This window comes from Peromyscus maniculatus, chromosome 6 (genome assembly GCF_049852395.1).
Source record: "Peromyscus maniculatus bairdii isolate BWxNUB_F1_BW_parent chromosome 6, HU_Pman_BW_mat_3.1, whole genome shotgun sequence".
Taxonomy (NCBI): Eukaryota; Metazoa; Chordata; class Mammalia; order Rodentia; family Cricetidae; genus Peromyscus; species Peromyscus maniculatus.
The window spans coordinates 66,988,870-67,010,084 of NC_134857.1; the positions used below are offsets into that span (position 1 = coordinate 66,988,870).

The following is a 21,215-nucleotide window of genomic DNA, read 5'->3' on the forward strand; positions in this document are numbered from 1 at the left end:
TTTAACGATTACTATTATTGTTATTGTATGGGTTTGACTTTCTACATTTTTTTAATTTCCTGTTTTACCTCCTTTGATTTACTAGGATTATTTGTTCATTGACTCTTTTGGAGTATGTTTAGCCTCTTCAGATTGAAGTTTTGCTTCTACTGTCTTCTGTAGAGTTACATTAGTAGATAAATAGTGCTTAAGTTTCATTTTATTGTGGAATGTCTTTTCTTTATTCATCTATTATGATTAATAGTTTTTTCTGGGTATAGTAGTTTAGGCTGGTACTTGTGGTAGCTTAGCATTTCTAGAATATCTGTCAAGGTCCTTCTGGCTTTTAGAGTCTCCATTGAAAATACAAGTGTTAGTCTAATGGGCCCTGCTTTATTTGTTACTAAAATTTTTTCCCTTGCAGCTTTTAATACTCTTTCTTTGTTCTGTATGTTTAATGGTTTGATTATTATGTGTTGTGGGGTATTTCTTTCCTAGTCCAGTCTATTTGGTGTTCTGTATGCTTCTTGTACTTTTATTGGCACAACCTTCTCTAGGTTAGAGAAATTTCTTTTCTCATTTTGCTGAAAATATTTTCTGTGCCCTTGACCTGAGTCTTTCCTCCTTCATCTATTTCTATTATTCATAGATTTTGTCTTTTCATAGTGTCCCAGATTTTCTGAAGGTTTTGTACCTGAATTATATTAGATTTAACATTTTCTTTGACTAAGGTCCATTTCTTCTATCTTGTTTTCTATCTTCCCTTCCACAAACTGTTCTGTGTTGCTGAGTGTGCTGGCTAGTTTTAGGTCAGCATGAGGCAAGCTCGAGTCCCTGGAGAGGAGGGAGCCTCAAGCAGAAAATGCCTCCGTAAGACTGGGCTGTAGGCAAACCCATAGGACATTTTCCTTTGTTGTTTTGTTTGTTTGTTTTTGAGACAGGGTTTCTCTGTAACAGCCCTGGCTGTCCTGAAATTTGCTTTGTAGACCATAGAGATCTACCTGCCTCTGCCTCCCAAGTGCTAAGATTAAAGGCTTGCTCTACCACTCCTGAGCATTTTCTTAATTGATTGATGTGGGAGTGCCCAGCCCATTGTGGGTAGGACCACCCCTGGACAATTGGTCCTGAGTTCTATTAGAAAGCAGGCTTGCAGGGAGGTGGTGGTGCATGCCTTTAAATCTCCGAGTTCCAGGAAGGCCAGGCCTACAAAGAAACAGGAAAAAGGAAAGAAGAGAGAAAGAAAGGGAAAGGAGGGAGGGAGGGAGGGAGGGAGGGAGAGAGAGAGAGAGAGAGAGAGAGAGAGAGAGAGAGAGAGAGAGAGAGAGAGAGAGAAGGGAAGCCGGCTATAGAGAACAGCCAGTAAGCAGCACTCCTCCATGGCCTCTGCGTGACATCCAGCCTCTGGGTTCCTGCCCTGCCTGACTTCCGTTGATGATGACCAGTGACATGGAAGCAGAAGCTAAGTAGCCCCTTTCCTCCTCAAGCTGCTTTGATCACAGTGTTTCGTCACAGCAGTGACTAGAACTGTGAGACATACCTGTGACGTTTTGTTTGACTTCTTAAACTTTTCATTTTTGGTTTTATTTCAGTTTGTGTATTCTTTAGTCTACATATTTCTGCTTTCATGTCTTGAACTGTTTCCTTCATTTCATTCTACTGTTTATATTTTCACAGACTTCATTAATGGGTTTATTCATCTATTCATGTCCTCTTTAAAGTCCTTGAACATGTTCATAATTGCTATTTTGAATCCTTATCTTGTCCTTCAGTTTTATTACATTTCTCTGGGTCTACCACAGTAGGGTTACTGGTTTCTGGTGGAGACATAGTACTGGGCTAGTGTTGATTATTTTTGTGCTGGTGTCTAGGCATCTGGGGTTGGGATGATTGAGGTGATTTTTGCTGTTGATAATTTGGTCTTGTTTTTGTTGGATGGGTGTTCCGTCCCGTCCTTGGATTTGGTTGTGCGTGTTTGAATATTAAGAAACTGTGATGGTTGCGGATTGCCTGGTAGGCGTGCTCTGCAGTTTGGTAGGTGGTAGACAATAGAGGTGGCTAAGAGAAAAGGCTGTGGACAGACAGCTTCATGAGAGGGCTAAGGGAGTCTCCTTCACGCCTGTAGATGGGGTCCCCATGGAGTTGGAGGTGTGGTGGGAAGAGGAGATTTTGCAAGTAGATTGAAGTAAAGCAGTTAACTGTCTGGAGAGACAGGGATGGAAGGGCTAAGGGGACCCTGGGTCTCAACCAGGACTTGGAGTCTCCAGTGGATGGAGCTGAGGTGGGAGATGGGGCACCTTGAGGAGTTGGTTCCTGGGGTGAGGGTGAGAATGGAGTGATCACCTGCTTTAGTTTCTAACAGTGTGGCCTCTGGGATCGGGGGAGAAAGTATTTCTAGGAATAGGCAGCTGACACACAGGTTTGGAGGAGTGAGGAAGGCTGAGTCCACAGCAAGGTTTGGAGTGGTTTCTACGGAGTGCTGCGGAGGAGGAGGAGGAGAAGGAAAGGCAGGTGGTCTGTAAGAGCATGAGGGAGGAGACTGGAAGGATTCCAGTGGCAGACAGGAAGGAGAGTGGAGATCCCTGTCCCAGTGCAGGTCAGGTGTGCTCACTGGGGATCTCAGGTAGGAAGTGTTCCTTGTACAGGAGGCTGACACGAAGGCTATGAGTCCAGTTAGTGCACACAGAGGTGGGGGGGGGGCTCAAAACTCCCTAATTAGTGTGTACCTGACTCAATTTTCACTTTTCTTCAAACACCCCATGCTGTAAAAATAAATCAGGAAAGGAATGCCCAACCAAACAACTGAAAGGAACAAACAAAAGAACCAATGGTCATCTTCTTCTTTCTCCTCCCCTATTTTTCTTATTGTTTTCTTCATAAATCACTTGGAATAATAACGGGTGCCCTAGAAGACTTTATAAAGACTGTACTGATTACTAGCACATGCTGACTTACAGTTCTGGGCATGGTCATTGCTACAACCACAGTGACTTCTAGTTCCCTAGCAGTCTTCTTTAGAGCATCTACATGAAGAAACGGTGAGATCTCACTCTGTTGCCTGGGCTGGCCAAATCCTGGGCTCTGGTGGCCTTTTTGCTCCAGCCTCCCGAGTAGCTGGGACTACAGTGGAATAGCACCACAAACAACTAAACAGGAAAGGTTCTGAAGCCAAGGAACTCGAAACTTGAAATGCCAAGGAGCCTGCGTAGAATTATTTTTCTTTTTTTTTCCCAGACAGGGTTTCTCTATGTAATATCCCTGGCTGTCCTGGATCTCATTTTGTAGACCAGGCTGGCCTTAAACTCAGAGACCCGCCTGCCTCTGCCTCCCAAGTGCTGGGATTAAAGGTGTGTGTCACTGCTGCCCGACCTATATTCTTTTCTTATAATCTATTTTAAATCTCTTATATATATATTTTTAACTCTACCTTCTCAAATGTCACTTTGTGAAGTTTTTTTAGGTCTAACATTGGTGAAGCTGACTCAGTATTCTTACCAGTGTACATAATATCCTCCCGTACCTTGCCCCACTCTGAATATCCATAATGTGGTGTGCCATTGATAAATTACTCCATTTTCTATATTGATAACCAGTTAATTTGGACCCTACAACTTAATGACTTCCACGTATTAAACATGCATTAATTTATGGTTACTTAAGCCATTTAGAGAGCTTCCTTCTGAAAATGAACCCTTCTAGCAGTAAGAAGGGATTTAATCATGGCTCTTTTTTCTTCCTTCTTAAAGTGTTATGTTTTAGAAAGCATATTTAAGATTATTATAATAAGTACAAAATAAATGTCTAAGAGCACATGAAAATTACCATTTTTACACCATTAGTAATAGTGTTGTTTTGTATTGGGAGTGTTCTAGAACTACTGAAGAAAACATCCACAGAAGAAGTAAGCCGTAAAACAGGAAGGTGGTGTGGAAGGAATCACTTTGAGTGGGTTGCAAAGTGGAGTTGGCCTGATGAGTACAGCATAGATTCCCTCAAATGGGGAGTCAGGAAAATGGTTATTTTTCAAAAGGAAAGGAGAAGACAGTTCTAGTTCTTGCTTCTTTCCTGCTGGAGAGAATTGTAATATATTAGCTTGCATTCTGCTAATACTTAGAGAATAATTTTACTTAAAAAAATGCTTGTTCCTATGAAATAATGATAAAAGTCTGAATTTGTATTTCTGTAAACACAACATTCTTATGGGATTTGAAATAAGCAGGCTTTTGTTTTTATCATGGTTTGCCACTTTTCAAGTTGGTGATCATTTACATTTCTGTGTGTCCTTTGAATCCATTTCATCCTAGCCTCTCAGTGATACCTTTTATTTTACTTGAGTAAACAGTGCAGGGCAGTTCTCTAAGTTGGCTTCTGGTAGCACTTTCTGATAGAAATATATTGTAAGCCACATACATTAATATTAATTGTATTATAGTCTAATTTCAAAGACAAAAAAAACCCATGAAATTGATTTCAATAATATGTCTTAGCGTAAAAGTCAAAATTTTTTAACATATAATTTATACAAAATTGTTAATTAGCTCTTTTATTTTTTTTAATCCTGTCTTCAAGATATATAAGGTATTTTACATTTCCAGTACATGTCTGTTCACACTAGCCACATTAAAAATGTTCAAGAACCACTGTATTTAGCCACTGTCCTGAGCAGCACGGATTAGAACATTGGTTTATAATCACACAAAAAGCTAGTTTTCTGCCTATGCAGAGCAGCATGTCTACATTATCTTTGTATAACAGTGTTCCTTGTGTGTATTCCATCTAAGTGTGACTTGACCCACAGTAGCAGCAGTGTGTAGCATTGAGGACTGAGATAGAAAGTGTTAAAGTGAGTATTTACATCACAGTAGAGGTGTGATGGGGATGGGGGTGGGGGAGGGGGGAGGGGGGAGGGGTAGTGGTTGAGAACTCTTGCTTAACACTTTTTAAGATCCTGCATTCCCCCAGTACCACAAAATAATATAATTCCGTATTTTTGTCTTACATATTCATTTAAATTTAGGAACTGAGATGCAGAACTATTTCCTGTCTTCAGCTTTTGGGTTTGTAGTGAGTGGTCCTCCTCTTCTGCCACTAAAGCAGTGCTGTTACAGGCTGAGCTGTAATGTTGAATTATTATGACCAGATTTTGTGGAAGAAATAACAGACTGATAAAGTTTTGTAGACAGTCATATCTAAGCACAAGGCAGATGCCTAAGCTCTTAACGAAGCTGGTGTTGACACTGAGTTCCCTTCTCCGGATCAGCCCACTCCTTTCTGAAGTCCTTCCTGTAGGTAGGTCTAGTCCAGTGGTTAAGTGCCCTCTCTTACTCCTATTTGAAGTCTAGCATCTATCCTATAGAAACGATTGATATAGAGAAGAAAGAGTCACAGTTGTCACTTCGGGTCATTGCTTTGCAATGAAGGTGGCGGTAAATGGATCTAAAATAGAAAATATCAGAGGAGCACATTTTATGAGAAATTGAGACTTAATATAAATATGCTATTAAACTATAACCTGTGCTAAAATAAACTGGAATAAAATATTTGGAAGGATCCTGATACAGCATTTACTTTTTTAAAGTTATTTTTAGGTTGAGTTCATCTACCCTTGGGCTCAGGTTGTAATGAAATCACAAATGTAACACCACTCTTGCCTTCAGTGATCTCTTGTTTTAGAGAAGTTTCTAGTAACCAAACAGGCTCCAGCAAATGAGTGTAAGTTGTTATGCCCACATCTAAAGGACCCCCCAAAAGACCACCACAGAGACAGAATCCCATATGTAAAAGCAAAGAGCCTTTATTTCAAGCTTGGAGCTTGGTCTGTCTGTCCAAGGCAGTGGTAAGAGCAGAGAGAGATTTTCATCATAGCAGAGGTTGGGGTGAGGGGATTTCTGGACTGCAGGACCTTGATTGGCTGACATTTGGCTAGGGGTGCTGGGAATGTTTGGAATGTCGGGTACTTCCCCTTAGATTCAAGCCCTCCCTGGATGGGGTCTGCTCCTGGCTTCTGGCTCCCTGTGTTGCCTGCCAGTTAGCCTGTCACAGCAGCTGTGTCAGGGCCTCTAAGCCTGTCATGGCCGCTGTGTGGTCAAGCTGTTTTGTGCTCCCTCACATAAGTGACGATCTTTGAGCTCATTGACAAGCGCCATCTGATGTAGAAGAAAGAGGCATGGGGGGCCTTATGCTTTACTAAGGAGATGGGACTGCATCCTAGGAAGAGGGTGGGGACATTGGCCAGGTTGGAAGAATAGGAATGACAAGAACAGATTTTTGTGGTTTTCAGATAGTGTGATTAGTGTTGGTATTTGCTATCACACTAAGAGTGGATGCAGTGCACAGGTTTCTTAAGTAGTTAGGTGAGAGACAGAAGACAAGCTAAGTGGGTTACAGAAGTGTGGGTAAACACCGGCAAAGAGGACTGATGGAAGAGAAAACAAAAAGTACGGAATTTGACTTGGGCAAGTAATGCAGAGAACACAGAAGAAAAGCAACTTGGTTCAATACTTAGCTCCCCGTCTTCAGCTGGAAACTTGTGTTGAGAATTAAATTGACATCCACTAAAGCATGTTTAGTTGTGTTAGCTTTCACTGACAATTTACCATAGGTTATACAAGTCACCAGATGAAAAGTGTAGGTTTGCACTGAACTATTTTTAGTATAAGTTAGATTATAATAAGGTAAACAACTGGAGAGGGGAATGCCCTGACAATGACTTCATACACTAAGGAGTTTTGAGCTGAATCTTTTTTTTTCCCTCTAGTTTTTCAAGACAGGGTTTCTCTGTGTAACAGTCCTGGTTGTCCTAGAAATCAGTCTGTAGACCAGGCTGGCCTTTGAACTCACAGGAATCTTCCTGTCTCTGCCTCCTGAGTGCTGGCATTAAAAAGCCACCACAGCCTGGCTTTGAGTTGTACCTTAAAGATTCAAGGGAGATTAACAGAACTCACAAACTTATGTCTCTAGTTTATACATTTCTTCTACCCGACTCTCTCTTCAATAATTCATTTTCAATACATAAAATAGATCACAAATTTAATATCTTCACAACTAAATTCCTGCTCTTCATTCTTTTAAACCCTCCTCTCAAAATAGTTCATACTAGCAGACTGTTTCCCATTTGGGGGAATCCGCTGCAGCCCTTACAGGGTGAGACCCTGTCCACCCTGCCCCCACCCGTCTCCTGTCTCTTACCTTCTTGCTTTTTCTTTCTCCTTTGTTGACTCTGTTTTAGGTCTCTAGGCACTCCTCATCTTGGTAACTTGGTTTCTCTTTCCTCCTCCCAGTGTTCTCTGTGCGCATTCCTTACTCTCCCAGGTCTTGGCTCAAATGCTATCTTTTTGGTAAAGCTCTCCCAAGTTAAAGTTGCATTCCTCACTCCTTTTACTTTTACTTACTTCCTGATCTCATTTTTCTTCATGCCACTCACCAGCTGACATCCATGTCTTGTACTTATTGTATGTTTATTATGTTTCACCACATTGGAACGCTAGCTCTATGAAAGGATGAATTTGGAATTATTTCATCCATTGGCTTCTCCCTAGAGCTTAGAGTAGTACCTGGAACGTATTAGGCATTCAATCAAATATTTATTAAATTAATGATTTGGGGCCAATGAGATTGATCAGCAGGTCAAGGTGCTTGCCACCAAGTCTGGTGACCAGAGTTCAATCCCTGAAACTCATGGGAAAAGAAGGAGAGAACCAACTCCTGTAGATTGTCCTCAGACTTCCACATGTGCACCATGGCACACAGGTAGGCATGCACACATGCCTACCACATATATGAACAAACACACACATGAATGAATAAGAATAAAAAATTCATGATTTGGTGAAATGAGGATTATTTTGGATGAGGGAAATGACATGAACTTGAAGGGAACACATGTAGTAGCATATTATGGGAAAGTTCGTGAGTTTAAGAAACACTGGGAAAGAGATTCTGAAAGGCAGTTCCAGTGGGAGGACCTTCAGTAACAGTACAACAGTAATTTGACTTAATTCTACGTGCCTATTCAGAAATTGTTTTAGTGAATAAGCAGCCAGTGACCATCTTTGACTTGACAATCCTGATTTCCGTCATGGCTGCTCAGCTCTACCATGTAGCACAAAAGCCACCGTAGATGAGATGGGAGGGAGGAAGTGTGGCGGCTTCAGGGAAATATTATCAAAATATGTTGGATCGTGTTTGGTCCATAAGCTGTAGTGTGATATCACCTGCTATGATTTAAAGATGATAATGTCGAGATTGATTTTTTTTTTTTTTACATTGAATAATGTTTTTTTGAGCAACGAAGGGATTCAAGAGCTAGGAAGCACCCTGGTGGAAAGGCGATCCAGATAGCTCTACCCATCAACCTGGAAGGCAAATTTATTTAATTTTAATTTTTTTATTAATTTATTTATTTATTGTGCATTGGTGTTTTGCCTCTGTAAGGGTAACTCCCTGGAACTGGAGTTACAGACCGTTGTGAACTGCCATGTGGGTGCTGGGAATTGAGCCCGGGTCCTCTTGAAGAACAGTCAGTGCTCTTAACCACTAGGCCATCTCTCCAGCCGCCCCCCCACCCTGGTTGTTTTGTTTTGTTTTGTTTTGTTTTGTTTTGTTTTGTTTTGTTTTGTTTTGTTTTGTTTTGTTTTGTTTTGTTTTCAAGACAGGGTTTCTCTGTGTAGCTTTGCGCCTTTCTTGGAACTCACTTTGGAGACCAGGCTGGCCTCGAACTCACAGAGATTCACCTGCCTCTGCCTCCCGAGTGCTGGGATTAAAGATGTGCGCCGCCGCCGCCACCACCACCTGGCTAATTTTAATTTTTAATAATTCTTTTGTAAATGTATCTTAATTGAAATAAAATTACATCACTTTCTTCCATTCCTTTTCTCCCTCCAGCCCCTCCCAGCAACCCTTTCTTGAAACCCTCCCATGTCTCTCTCCACTCTCAAGTTAAAAGCTTCTTTTTCTTTTATTATTATTATTATTATTATTATTATTATTATTTACATATGTGTGTACAAATACACATACCCACACACAGCCTGCTGAGTCTGTTTGTGTTGTTTGATGTGTATGGTTTCAAAGCTGACCACTCTGCATTGGACAACCAATAAGGAGGCTCATCCTTGGGAGAGACTAATTCTCTTTTTCTCTCAGCAGTTTTTATTGCCTATAGTTCTTGGTCTAGGTGAGGAACCCTAAGAAAATGTCCCCATTCCATGTTAACATGTTCTTTGATATTGCCACTGTTCTGATCTTGTTTATGCAGCCACTTCTAGCAGAAACTGTTTCACAGCGGATTCCCTGGTATTTTGGCTCTTATAGTCTTACCACTCCCTCTTCTGTTATGAGAATCTATGCATCTTTCTGAGCCAAAGATGCAGGAGCTGTGATGTAGATGTATTCTTTGGGGCCAGGATCCCCATGATCTGTTGACTTCTGCATTGTGTCCAATTATAGTTTTCTGTAGAAAAGAAATAGATTCTTTTTTAAAGTCCATGACATCACTATCTCCAGCTAGCTAGGTTTTCACTACCAGTCATGATTTCTCCAGATTTTTTTAAATAGGAATATAACGTAAAATTTCCTTTTTTTAAAAAAATGATTTACTTTTTAAAAAAAAAATTTCATGTGCATTGGTGTGTTGCCTTACATGTATGTCTGTGTGAGGTTATCAGATTCCCTGGAACTGTTACAGACAGTTGGGAGCTGCCATGATGTGGTGGGAAACCCTGCTCCTCTGGAAAAGCAGCCAGTGCCCTTAACCACTGAGCCTTTCTCCAGCCCTGATGTAAAATGTTCTGTGACAGCTTTGGCAGAAGTGTGGGAAGTAGATGGAAGGGCAGGGTGGGAGCTGTGAGTAAGGGCATGTGTCTGTGGGCTCCTGGAGCTAGTTACAAGAAAAGCTGCTAAGAACCTCAACCAGTTTTAAAGCTAACGGGATGCCGTCAAAGGGCCGTGGGGACAGGAAGACAGGAAGGATTTCTAGGAGTAAATGAAGAGCCGGGGAAAGATGGTTTGAGAACATCAGGAGAGCAAAAGGCTTCCCGTCAATCAGGTGTGTGCTACACTTGGAATGAGGCCAATACCTTATTTGGGGAACTGAGAGTTTTGTCTATAACTTGGAATTAAATTTTGTATGCTAACAAAGAGTTATAGAAAAACTCTAGATAATGATATTTTAACAAGTTTTATAATCAGTGCTGATTCCATTTTTATTGTTACAGCCTTACATATATCCATGTGGTGTCTCATCAGTCTATATTGTTATTCTTATATATTCCATTTTAAAACTTCTTAATAATTATGTATTGTTAGTGATTAATATGAAATCTATATTATGAAATTAAGCAGAAAAAAAGAAATTAAGCAGAATAATAAACTATATTCCACACATATAGTAAATATAATACAATTGAATCCCAAATTACTAAAAAAAAATATTTTTAAATAAATAAGCACAAAAATGTTACATGAATTAATTTTAACCCTAAGTCTGAAAACTTTTAGCCATCTATATCTATACCTATATCTATTTATCTTCAAAATGAGATGTAAATAGTTTTGCAGTAGTTTTATTTTATTTTGTGAGATTTGTAAAGCATGAGGCCTTTGGCTTACCATCTACTACCTCAGTGGATTCTGGAAAGCAAACTCAGTTGCTCATGCCAGTGAGGCTGTCCCCAGCCTCTGTGTTTTCTTTAACAGCAGTTGCTATATTATTAATGCCCATTATCTCTTCCTAAATTATAATCTCCCTGAAGATAGCAGTCTAGAACAACACAAGACTTAATGGAAATATATAGTCCAAATATGGAAGTGGAAAATGTGTTGAAAGCAAGAATGAACTATAAGCTATTGGGGTTATTTATGTTAAGCCCTACATGACAAGTTAAGTCATTGCTAATAAAAAATAATAAATTTCCTAATGTGATGGTTATTTGGTAAGGAATATTAATTCTCAGATATTATTGTGAGTATACTTTCTTTTACAGGTGAATTTGTTAGGTGCTCTTAGAATTACATTGAAGACTTTTATAAATGAGTGTAGTTCAGTGAATGCCTTCTTGTATTAAAATTTTAGTGCATCTGTAATTTGGGATTTTTAAAATTGAGGGTCATATTAATGATAATATTTACACATAGAATTTTGTGCTATAGGAACTTCATACAAACCCTGCATTTTAGAAATGACAAGTGAGGTGAATAAGGTCAAGAAATTAAATTATTTAAGAGCATGTGACAGTAAATTAAGTAGACAAGCCTCAAACCCAATTATTCTTTCCACTGTATCAGATTGAAGCAGATTATCTATTGCCTATTTGCTTGTAACTCATGATTTTTTTTAATGCATTTGAAATCATAGTCCTTTATGGTACTTACTAGGTCCATGTAGAAGTTCTAGAGATTATTTTTTCTACTTCAATTTTAAAAAAATACTGTTTTCATTTTACTGAAGAAAGCAATGTATGTAATATATAAAGACGATGTTTTATCTAAATAAAAAGAATTAAGTTCAAACCCCAATTTGAAAACTTGCATTTAATTTGAGTTATAAATGTTAATACAATATACTTTAGTCGAGTATTCAAAACTTTTTATTTGTGGGCTAATAAAATAAACTTTAAGTTTATATGTATTAGAATATAAACTTTTTTTTCAAGTCCTGTTTTTCATCAGCTTTTTTTTTTTAGGAAGCTTTAGGTTTCTATATCATAAAGCTTATCATGATACCAGTAGTGAGGATCTAAAAATTTGCTTTCCTGTCTCTTCACTTTCAGTGTCCTGTTCCCTAAGTAAACTATAGTGCTGCATTTGAACATTTGAATTGTCAAGGTTTCATACTTGATGAGTCACTGTAAACTTGTATTCTGAAGCAGCAGCATCTTTGCTTTGGCTATTTTTTTTTTTTTTGTCTCATTTCTTTAGATTAATGCATTGGCATTTATGCGTTTGCCCAGATGGAGGGGAGCGATGGTTTTAGTTCAGTGGAGAGAATTGGTGGCTAATGAAGGGAGAGTCACCCAGCCTGGCTGCACAGGCCGTTCCTATCAGTGGAGATTGTACCTTCAGGAAGAAAACTAAAGCATATGTGTGGTCACAACCAATCCTTGTCATCATGCATGAAAGCCTTGGGATTTGTGATCAAAGCAATGGGCTTACCCTGAATTGTGGTATAACCTCTGTTTGAACCTATCACGTTTTTGTTTTAGGAGATGATACACTAAAAGTTTGACCATGTCACCTGCCTCTAAAGCCTACTGCCTAATTAACTGATAGGAATGACTCTTATTGTCAGCAAGCCGAAGGGAAACATGGACTGTAAATATATCTGTCTTCTGTCGGTGTTATTTACCTGTCATTTCCCACTGATGTTTAAAGAATTGCTGGACATGTGTTTTCTATCCAGAGCTGAGTGTTCTGTTCAGAGGAATATAAAACATACTCCACTTTGTAAGTGTGCATTTAAAGTACCAGAAAGACATAAGCTTTGACTCTGCTACTAAATTTCATCTGTCAGAGAAGATAATTTTGAATAGTAATATTTGGTATTATATCACTGCATGATTCTTAGGGAAATGCTGTTTTCAAAAGGGAACTGTGCTAAGATCCCTGAGTGCCGTCATCATCCTTAATAATGCTTTGGCTTTATGATATGTGCTTCTTTGGTTTATATTGATGTTTTTATTAAGTTCATGTTTGTTTCATAATAAGAGGGGATTCAACTTTCATCAACTTACGGTGTTTTCCTTATCTTGAGATTACAGTATGTTTTAACAGTGTATGTTCCCCTCTTGGTAATTTAATTGTACTTTTTTGATTATGTCCTTCACACTATATGTAAAAGCTTCATAATATCTCTTCAGTATTAATTTCTTGGGAAGACTTCTTCTATTTAAACTTGTGTTGTTTTTAAATGTCCCTGATAGAACAATTTTTTTCTCAGTTTTCATGGAAAAGGGATAGTTAAGGCTTTAGACCTGGGCGTTTAGGGTTTCTCATACTGTCCTTATTCTTTCTACTATTTTCAACTCCGTTTATAAACCAATTGAATTTTCCTCTTTGATCATTAAAAATAAATGACATATACATGTCAATCTCTGTACCTCTTCTTAAGATACCTTCCTTATCAGAAATGCCCTTGTCTTTCCCTTTGCTATTTTTTTTAAGTTTAAATACCATATTTCTTTATTTTTGTGTAGTGTGTGTGTGTAGTGTGTGTGTGTGTGTGTGTGTGTGTGTGTGTGTGTGTGTGTGTGTGTGTGTTCGTTCACATTTAGGAGTGCAGGTGCACATGTACCACAACACTCATGTAAGGACCAGAGGCCAGCCTCTGATCAGTCCTCCTCTCCACATTGTCTGAATAGGGCCTTGTTGTGGTTAGCTACTGACTGAGGCCACCTGGCCCAGCAGCTCCCGGAGAGTCTCCTGTCTCCATCCCCATCTGTCTGAGCACTAGGCTTACAGACATGTCCCACGGCGGCAGGCTTGACACGGGGCCTGCGGCTCCAGGCTCGGGTCCTGGTGTTCGCACAGCAAGCTCTTCCCCTAACCCTCAGCCCTGTTTCCCTCCCAGCTGCTCATTTCACAGATGGTTACTCAGTGCCCAACATGTTGTACACCATGTATGGGCTGGAGTATGTAGCCGAGAACAGATGACTTAGAGCCCACCTCTTTCCAGTGTCTCTGTTTAGAGGAAAATACAAACATAAACAGACTGCAGAACTCTGTGCTAGAAAACTATTGCAGTGTGTTCTTTTATCTACAGCCCTCTGTGACCACTGTAACTTTTAGGCCTCATTTTCTCCTTTGAATTCTGAATGCTGTTTGTTTCTACAACCACTTTTGTCTTAATAAATGAACCTTGTTTGGTTTTTTTGAGACAGGGTTTCTTGGTGTAACAGCACTGGCCCCCTGGAACTCACTTTGTAGACCATGCTGGTCTGGAACTCACAGAGATCCACCTGCCTCTGCCTTGCAAGTGCTGGAAGTAAAGGCGTGCGCCACCACCGCCTAGCTGATCTGTGTTTTATATGGACAAAAACCACTCTTCTTTCTCTGGTGAAACCTTGACACAGTTATCTCTAAAGGTTAAGAACTGAGGAATCATTTTTGGAGTTATGTGGTGCATCACCCTTTTCGTCTACCCAAGGCTTAAATAATCAACCAAAAAGAACTTACTCATCTGTAATCTGAACACTTGAGAGGTGAAGCCATGAAGTCATGAGGATAGCCATGAGTTCAGGGACAGCCTGAGCTGCATAGTAAATTCCAGGATAGCCTGGGCTACAGTGTAAAACCTTGTGTCAGAAAAAGTAAAAAACAATAAAACAAAACAAAAATTACTTTGTTTTATTCTTTTACTAAAAGGTAACATTTGCACTCTCTTTCTATATTGAATTCTTCTTACCATTTTGTGTCCCAGAAATGTACTACCAGATAATATATTAATAACTCATTGCTAAAATCAACATAAAATCATAATGGCCAACTCAAACATAGAAGAACCATCCTAATTTGAATCTAACCTCTGTTCATGTCAGGGTGGTGGAAAATTCATCCGAAATCATTAGAATGGTAGGGCAAGGCCTCCATTTCTTAAAGCCTGAATGAGAAGCCCGGTTTAGGGAGAGCCTGGAAAACTGGCTTCTCTGCCTCCCATCCATTCAGCTTTTTAGTCGTGGTCTTGCAATAACATGTGCCGTCTTTTGGATGCAGTCATCTTTGCCTCATACCATGTTTTGTTCCTGCCGCATCCTACCCTCCCTTCTCCTTCCCTCCACACCTCACCTCCCCATGTACTCTTGTTCCTGCTGCATCCTACCCTCCAGGCTAAAGAAAGCTGACCATAGATTTTAAGATACATGTTCCATTAATCTTTGGGACAATCATATAACTACCTCTTCTTTAGTTTCTGTTTCACTTGGTCAGTCAGTTTGGTGTGTGTCAGGGTATGGGTGTGTGTGTGTGTGTGTGTGTGTGTGTGTGTGTGTGTGTGTGTGTGTGTGTGTGTGTGTATGTTATGTGAGTAGAGGGGAGTATGTTCCATGGTGCACATGTGGAAATGAGAGGAGACCTTTTGAGAGTTGGTTCTCTCTTGCCACTATGGGTCCCTGGGGAGGTCAAACTCTGGTCCTCAGGCTTGTGTGATGGGAACATTTTCTGCTCAGCCATCTTGAACAGTTGCTTTTTAAAGACAAAGTTTTCCTATATAGCCCAGACTGGCCTCCATCTTACTATGTAATCTAGGTAGCCTTAACTTCCTGGTGACCCGTCTTTGTCCTATCAGTTTTCTGAGTGCTGGAGTTACAGGCGCATGTCACCATGCCTGCCTTACTTTCATTCATTCATTTCTAAGATGGAGCCACAGGCTCACCTTAGAAAGCTGTTATGAGGAGGAAAGTTTATTAGAAATCTAAGCTCGTTACCCAAACCGTGCAAGAAATGTTAGCTTTATACAAGTATATTATTATTCTTTCCTACATGAAATAACGTGCACTTGTCTTTATTTATTTATGTATTTATTTATTTTGCCAATTAGAGATTAGAGTTACAGGCAAGGCTTCCAAAGAGATCTTAAAATTTTGTGTGAGAGCTATCTAATTTAAGGTTAAACTTTTTAAACGAGATTCTTCTTTTAAAAATTAAATAAATAAACATTCATTTTAAAAGTCTTTCTAGTCTAATGATCATGGAGTTGTGGAGCATTTGAAGGGGAAGCTCATTTACCCTGTGTAGTTAATTATCAGGATTGTAAACAAAAGATGTGCGATTCAAAGTCAAGCAGCACTCCATGTGGACTATGAAAGTGAGGATAGTCCAATTCTTACAGCAGCTTTGTTTCTCTGCTCTGGCAAGTTCGTACTGACCTTGTCCAAAATCTGATGACCTCTCTATTTGACTACTGTGTGGAAATCCAGACCTGTGATAGCTGGCCCTGGGGGGCTTTCTGAAAGACCACTGAGGCACTGACCCATATCAAGACTGGATTTTAAGTCTGCTCTACAGGGCCTCTGAAAAAGTTACACAAGGGCTTCCTGATCACAGAGGCCTATAGGCTGCATTTTCCTCCTTTTTAAATATTGGTTTTATAGCCGTTATGTTTGATTTAATCAGTTTCTTATACCTGCTGTTGTTTAGACTAATGATAATTTTTTATCTTTTATTATAGTTGATATCTTAAAAAACTTTCATGTTTTGATGTGAAAATTACTGTTTATCTATGGCTAAAATGCAAATAATTTGATAAAGAGACCAAAATAATAACATTTTAACCCTTATTGTATAAAGATTGTTTTCTGCTATGAATTCCATATATTTTATCTTAAAAAATTTTGTCTTGGGATGTTAATGTTATAGTATTCAATCTGTGTTTATATCTTGTTGGTTCTCGATTATTACTTGCTTACTTGAATTTAAGAGTTTCTGAGGTTTTGAAATGTGTCCTGAAGGAAGACCTGTCCGGTATGTTCATTAAGATGCTGTGTACATTTTCCTGGTCATGACCTTCTCTCTTAACAGGAAGTTGGTGACAAAACAAAGAGAATAAAATTACCTACATGTTTTTGTTGTTGTTGTTCTGTGTAATAGGAAATAATCAGACCACCTTACATGTGTCTAGTCCGTATCGTATATTTTATGATGTAACATTTCTTTCATTTTTATATAGGAATTGATTCCTGAATTTTATTATCTCCCTGAGATGTTTGTCAACTTCAATAATTATAACCTTGGAGTGATGGATGATGGGACAGTGGTGTCTGATGTTGAACTTCCTCCTTGGGCCAAAACCTCAGAAGAGTTTGTTCGCATAAACAGATTGGTAAGATAGTAATCATCTGCTCTGTCATGTGTTGATGTAAAACATTAACCCTTGCCTTCCTGTACAGCACTGTAGCGGATAGGAACTGCTAAAAATAACACAGCACTTCACTAGATGCCATATACCTCCAAAAATTGTATCGAATTAGAAGTATAATGGTTTGTTTCACCCGGAATTTAACTTGCTTTCTATATGTTTTTGATAATGTGAAATTATAAGCAAATGATATTAGAGAACCTGGAATCAAATCGTTAGTGTTTTTAATCATGAGCCTCTTTTAACAAGGAAGGTTGATTTTGCATTCCAGGCTAGATCATAGCACATTTTAGTAACAAAAGAACATCTTCAAGTTACATCCTATACATGCATAGTTTAAAATAAAATTTCACACCATATTTTGAGTATGAAAACTTAAAAACATAGTGCTTACTGAGCTTAGAAACAGTGTGTTAGTATCCTACTCTGTAATTTCCCTATTACATGTCTTGTGAGAAGGTACAGTTACATCTTACTTCTTTGCCTTTGAAGTTTTATGAAAGTTTGGAATGAAGGAATATACTTAGTATTTAAAAGTATTGTCTTTGCCATTCTCCATATTAAAAATATAATTTTGGGTTATAGAGACAGCTTAGCAATTAAGAACTTTTGTTGCTTCTTACCCAAATTTGGTTCCCAGCACCCATGTGGCGGCTCTCAACCATCTGTAACTTCAGTTCCAGTGATCCAATGCCTTCTTCTGATTTCCATGGGCACTAAGCACATATGTGGTGCACATACATACATGCAGGCAAATCAATCATACTGATAAAATAAATCTAAAAAAGTTTTTAATTAACCAATGTTTTCATTTTATGATTAAGCAAAACAATTAGTATATTTGGGTTTTCCAGGTAGCATTCCTTATTTTTCATACCAATAATTATATTTTAATTTTACCTTCCAGATCCTAATTCTAGTCCCATTCTTAATGACAGGTCATCTTTTCTACATAATAAACACACTGCAGGGCAGTGGAAAGATAAACTCTAGAGGTAATCCAAACTTCCCAATCATGAGTCAATCACACTGTCAGTTGTGGGATCCTAGGCAAGTTAGTATTCCTGAGCCCACTTATAATTTTAAATTTTTGAGTATAAATTCCAATTTTGTATGTAATATACCTTGGTTATTCTTTGGAGTATGGTGCGTTTAGGAAATAGTTACTAGTAGTCAGTCATATGTTATTAGTTACTGTAATATCATTTGTGATACATAAAGCATTTTTCAGATTCTCACTGTTAATTTGACTAGTACGAGAGTCCAAGATAAACTTTAGCTGTGAAAGAAGCTGAAGTAACTGCCAGCCTTTTGTAAGGCTGTATCTGCGCTTGTGGTGGTCTCAGGGGCACACACAAGTTACTACAGGCACGTTTGCACCACTCCTTTTTTGTCTTTGGGTTCGCTCTTCTAGAATAGAGTCATTGAGCTATAATTTGCATCCCATATGAGTCAACTTTTTTAAAAATATACCTTTTAGTGAGCTTCAGTAAATTTATGCAGTATAATCTCACTATGATCCAGCTTCAGGATGTCTCCATAATTTCAGAAAGGTTCGTTGGGCCACTCTACACTCAACCTTCAACCCTACTCCTGTCCCCAGACTGCCATGTATTCTATCTCTGTAGTTTTGTTTTTATAGAAGTTTAAGTATGTCGTCATCTTGTGCCTGGGTTCTGTCACTTTGCAAGATGTTTTTGCAATCCATTCATGTTGCTGCTCATAGCGGTAATTAATTTCTTTGTATTGCTATTGAATATTATTGACTTTTGCATAGATACATTTATTAGTTATTTTAGCAATTAATTGATATTGGCATATTTTTTAAAGTTTGAGGCTATTATGAACGTTTATGTATATGGCTTAGCATGAACATCTGTTTTTGTTTTGTTTGAAATTTCTGGGAATGGGATTTTTGCTGGGAGTTGTTACCTATGTAGTCTGGTTTGTGTTCGTACCAATGTTTGAAGTTTAAAGTTTCCTGTGGCCTTCATAAGACTTAGTATTGCCACTATTAGGCACTTAAGATATTCTAGTAGTAACCCTTCTGATGAATGTTTACCATTGCTCTCACAGACTTTGTTGGTACTCATATGATCTTTGGTGAACTATCTCATGACTTTGATACAAATCTTTACACTTAATCATCCAAATTAGGTTATATTCCCAAACAAAGCCAAATAAAAATTCATTGCAAATCAAATGCAAACATAACATAGAGATGAATATCTATCTCTTAATATAATTCATAATTGCAAAAATATTTGATTTTATTCACGTGTCTTTATGAAAGTATTTAGTAATTTGCTAATTCTAGAATTGCTTGTATCTGTGGTGAACAAAGCTTTCTGCAATGTAGTGTGTGTTGCTGCACTTTATAATTTCTTTCAACTTTCTATCGGTGACTAAATTGCTAGTGGTGTTTTATGTAGCTGTTAGCATGTTATCACATAAGGTTTTATTCTGTCCTCTTTTGGTTTACCTCTTCAAGTCCACAGATTTTATGCAATGATTTTAGCTCATGAAATGCATACTACTTTGATCTGTGACCTTTTTGTGGTGCTAATCGGGTTCCTGATATCATTATACCTTACTCATTAATCATATTTCCTGCAGCCCGTCAGGCAGCCAGACAGCACAAGTCCCTGTTTCCAGCCCTCTGTTGGCAGGTTTCTGCTTTTCCAGATTATTACAGACGATACTTTGGCTTCTCATAGCCAGAGCCACATCAAGCTGTGTATTACAATTAAAGTCAGATGGTCCTCAGGTTGAACAGGGATATAGTGTTGCAGCTGTCTCTCTTCTGGAACAAGCCAGCACTAAGAACAGATGATCTATAGGGCAGTGGATAATAAAAGATTCTACAGTACTCGGTTGGTACTGAGAATCACAGAATTAATTAACTGACATACTTAATTTAAGATATCCAGCATTTCTTTTTTAAGTATTTAGTTGCTCAAATAGTAACTCAAGGGGATTGGATGTTTTTAGTATCATACAATTTTGTTGGTGGACCAGCAATATTATGTTTTCTATGTGTATCACCTAACTGTAACTGCTGTCTTAGCTAACATTTTCTCTCAGTGCTTTATGTGGGTAATGAAGATCTAAATGTCAGATTGGTAAATTGGCTAAGTGATGCCCTATGTACAGAAGACAATGTTTTCCATATTTTATGAGGACAAGCCACCTAAGTTTAACCTTTTAAATAAGTTATATTCTCTTTGTTCTAAAAATATGGAATCCAGTAAAAATCAAAGCAATTTCAATTACATCCTTGAGATTGATCTGTGTTACCTGTATTTGGAAGAATAATACTGCTAAGAGGTATAAATACAAAAATTTATCATGTATTTGTTTGGGTTCCTATGTATGGATCAGCACTATTGCACCAGTAAGCCAAAAGTATCCCAGTCTCTTTGGAGGTTACTTCCTCTTTGATAGTTTAGCTTGTTAGTGTTTCGAGGCCTCTAGGTAGCAGGAGTATGACAAGGCCACATGGTGCTGATGCAGTGTCTCTAGGCTACCAGTTAGAATCACATTTGTGTATCTTGTGTTTCCTCTACTGCTTCCTAATAGTCACATGGCAATCAATTGTTTGAGAAGTTAAAGAAAGTAAATGTTTTACTACTTCTCCAATATCATCCAAGGATGTACAAGTAAATTGAAAGGGTTATTATTTTTCTCATAGTTCTTTTTGACAGAAAATAGAAATTATAGATTTGTTTCTCCAGTACCCTTGTAGGGTTTTTCTTTCCCTATCTAGTGCTACAATTTAAATCCATTTAACTTAAACCAGCAGAGATCTTTTATTTCTGAGTAAATTAGATCAATCTTTGAGAACTTCTCTCTTTGAACAAAAATGTACAGTTTGCAAGTGATGCTGGAAGTGTTGAGAGCAAGAATCACATGGGCCCTGATGTGAACTACAAGGAAATAGTTTTTTAAAAACCTTCCTCTTGTAGACAGTATTTTTTTTTCTATTTTTTACAATTGAAATGCCAGGATCTAACATTTTTCTCATATTGTCCTTTTTTTACTTGCCTTTTTGTTATCACATTGATAATTATGTGGACAAGAATATAAACAGCAATGGTGTCTATAGTTTATAATAATAATTTTCAGTTACAGATCCTCCATCTTAGAAAACAGTAGCACATGCATATGAACTTGGAAAAAATAATTTAAATTGCTATGGTTTGTTTTGGGTCATGTTATATAATTGCTGTGGAAGGTTCAGTTTTAAAAATGACTCTACAAAAATAAGCAAAAGAGATGTGCCACATGATAGATTGGCACTGCTATATAATTTACTATAAAATATTTAGTTTATCGAGGTAGGACTCCAGAACTGGCTAGATAACTCACAGATAAAAGTACAAGCCTGACAGTC

The 21,215-nt window shown here is 38.2% G+C and overlaps 1 protein-coding gene across 2 annotated transcripts in view; it reads left to right on the plus strand.

Annotated features, from left to right (window-relative positions):
* Lrba (LPS responsive beige-like anchor protein) overlaps nucleotides 1-21,215 on the plus strand; it is a 571,922-nt gene that overhangs the window by 424,659 nt on the left and 126,048 nt on the right. For both annotated transcript variants that reach the window (XM_006976444.4, XM_042279232.2), the window contains exon 46: nucleotides 16,634-16,786. In XM_006976444.4, the coding sequence (XP_006976506.1) occupies nucleotides 16,634-16,786 (153 nt within the window). The remainder of the gene's footprint in view (nucleotides 1-16,633; nucleotides 16,787-21,215) is intronic.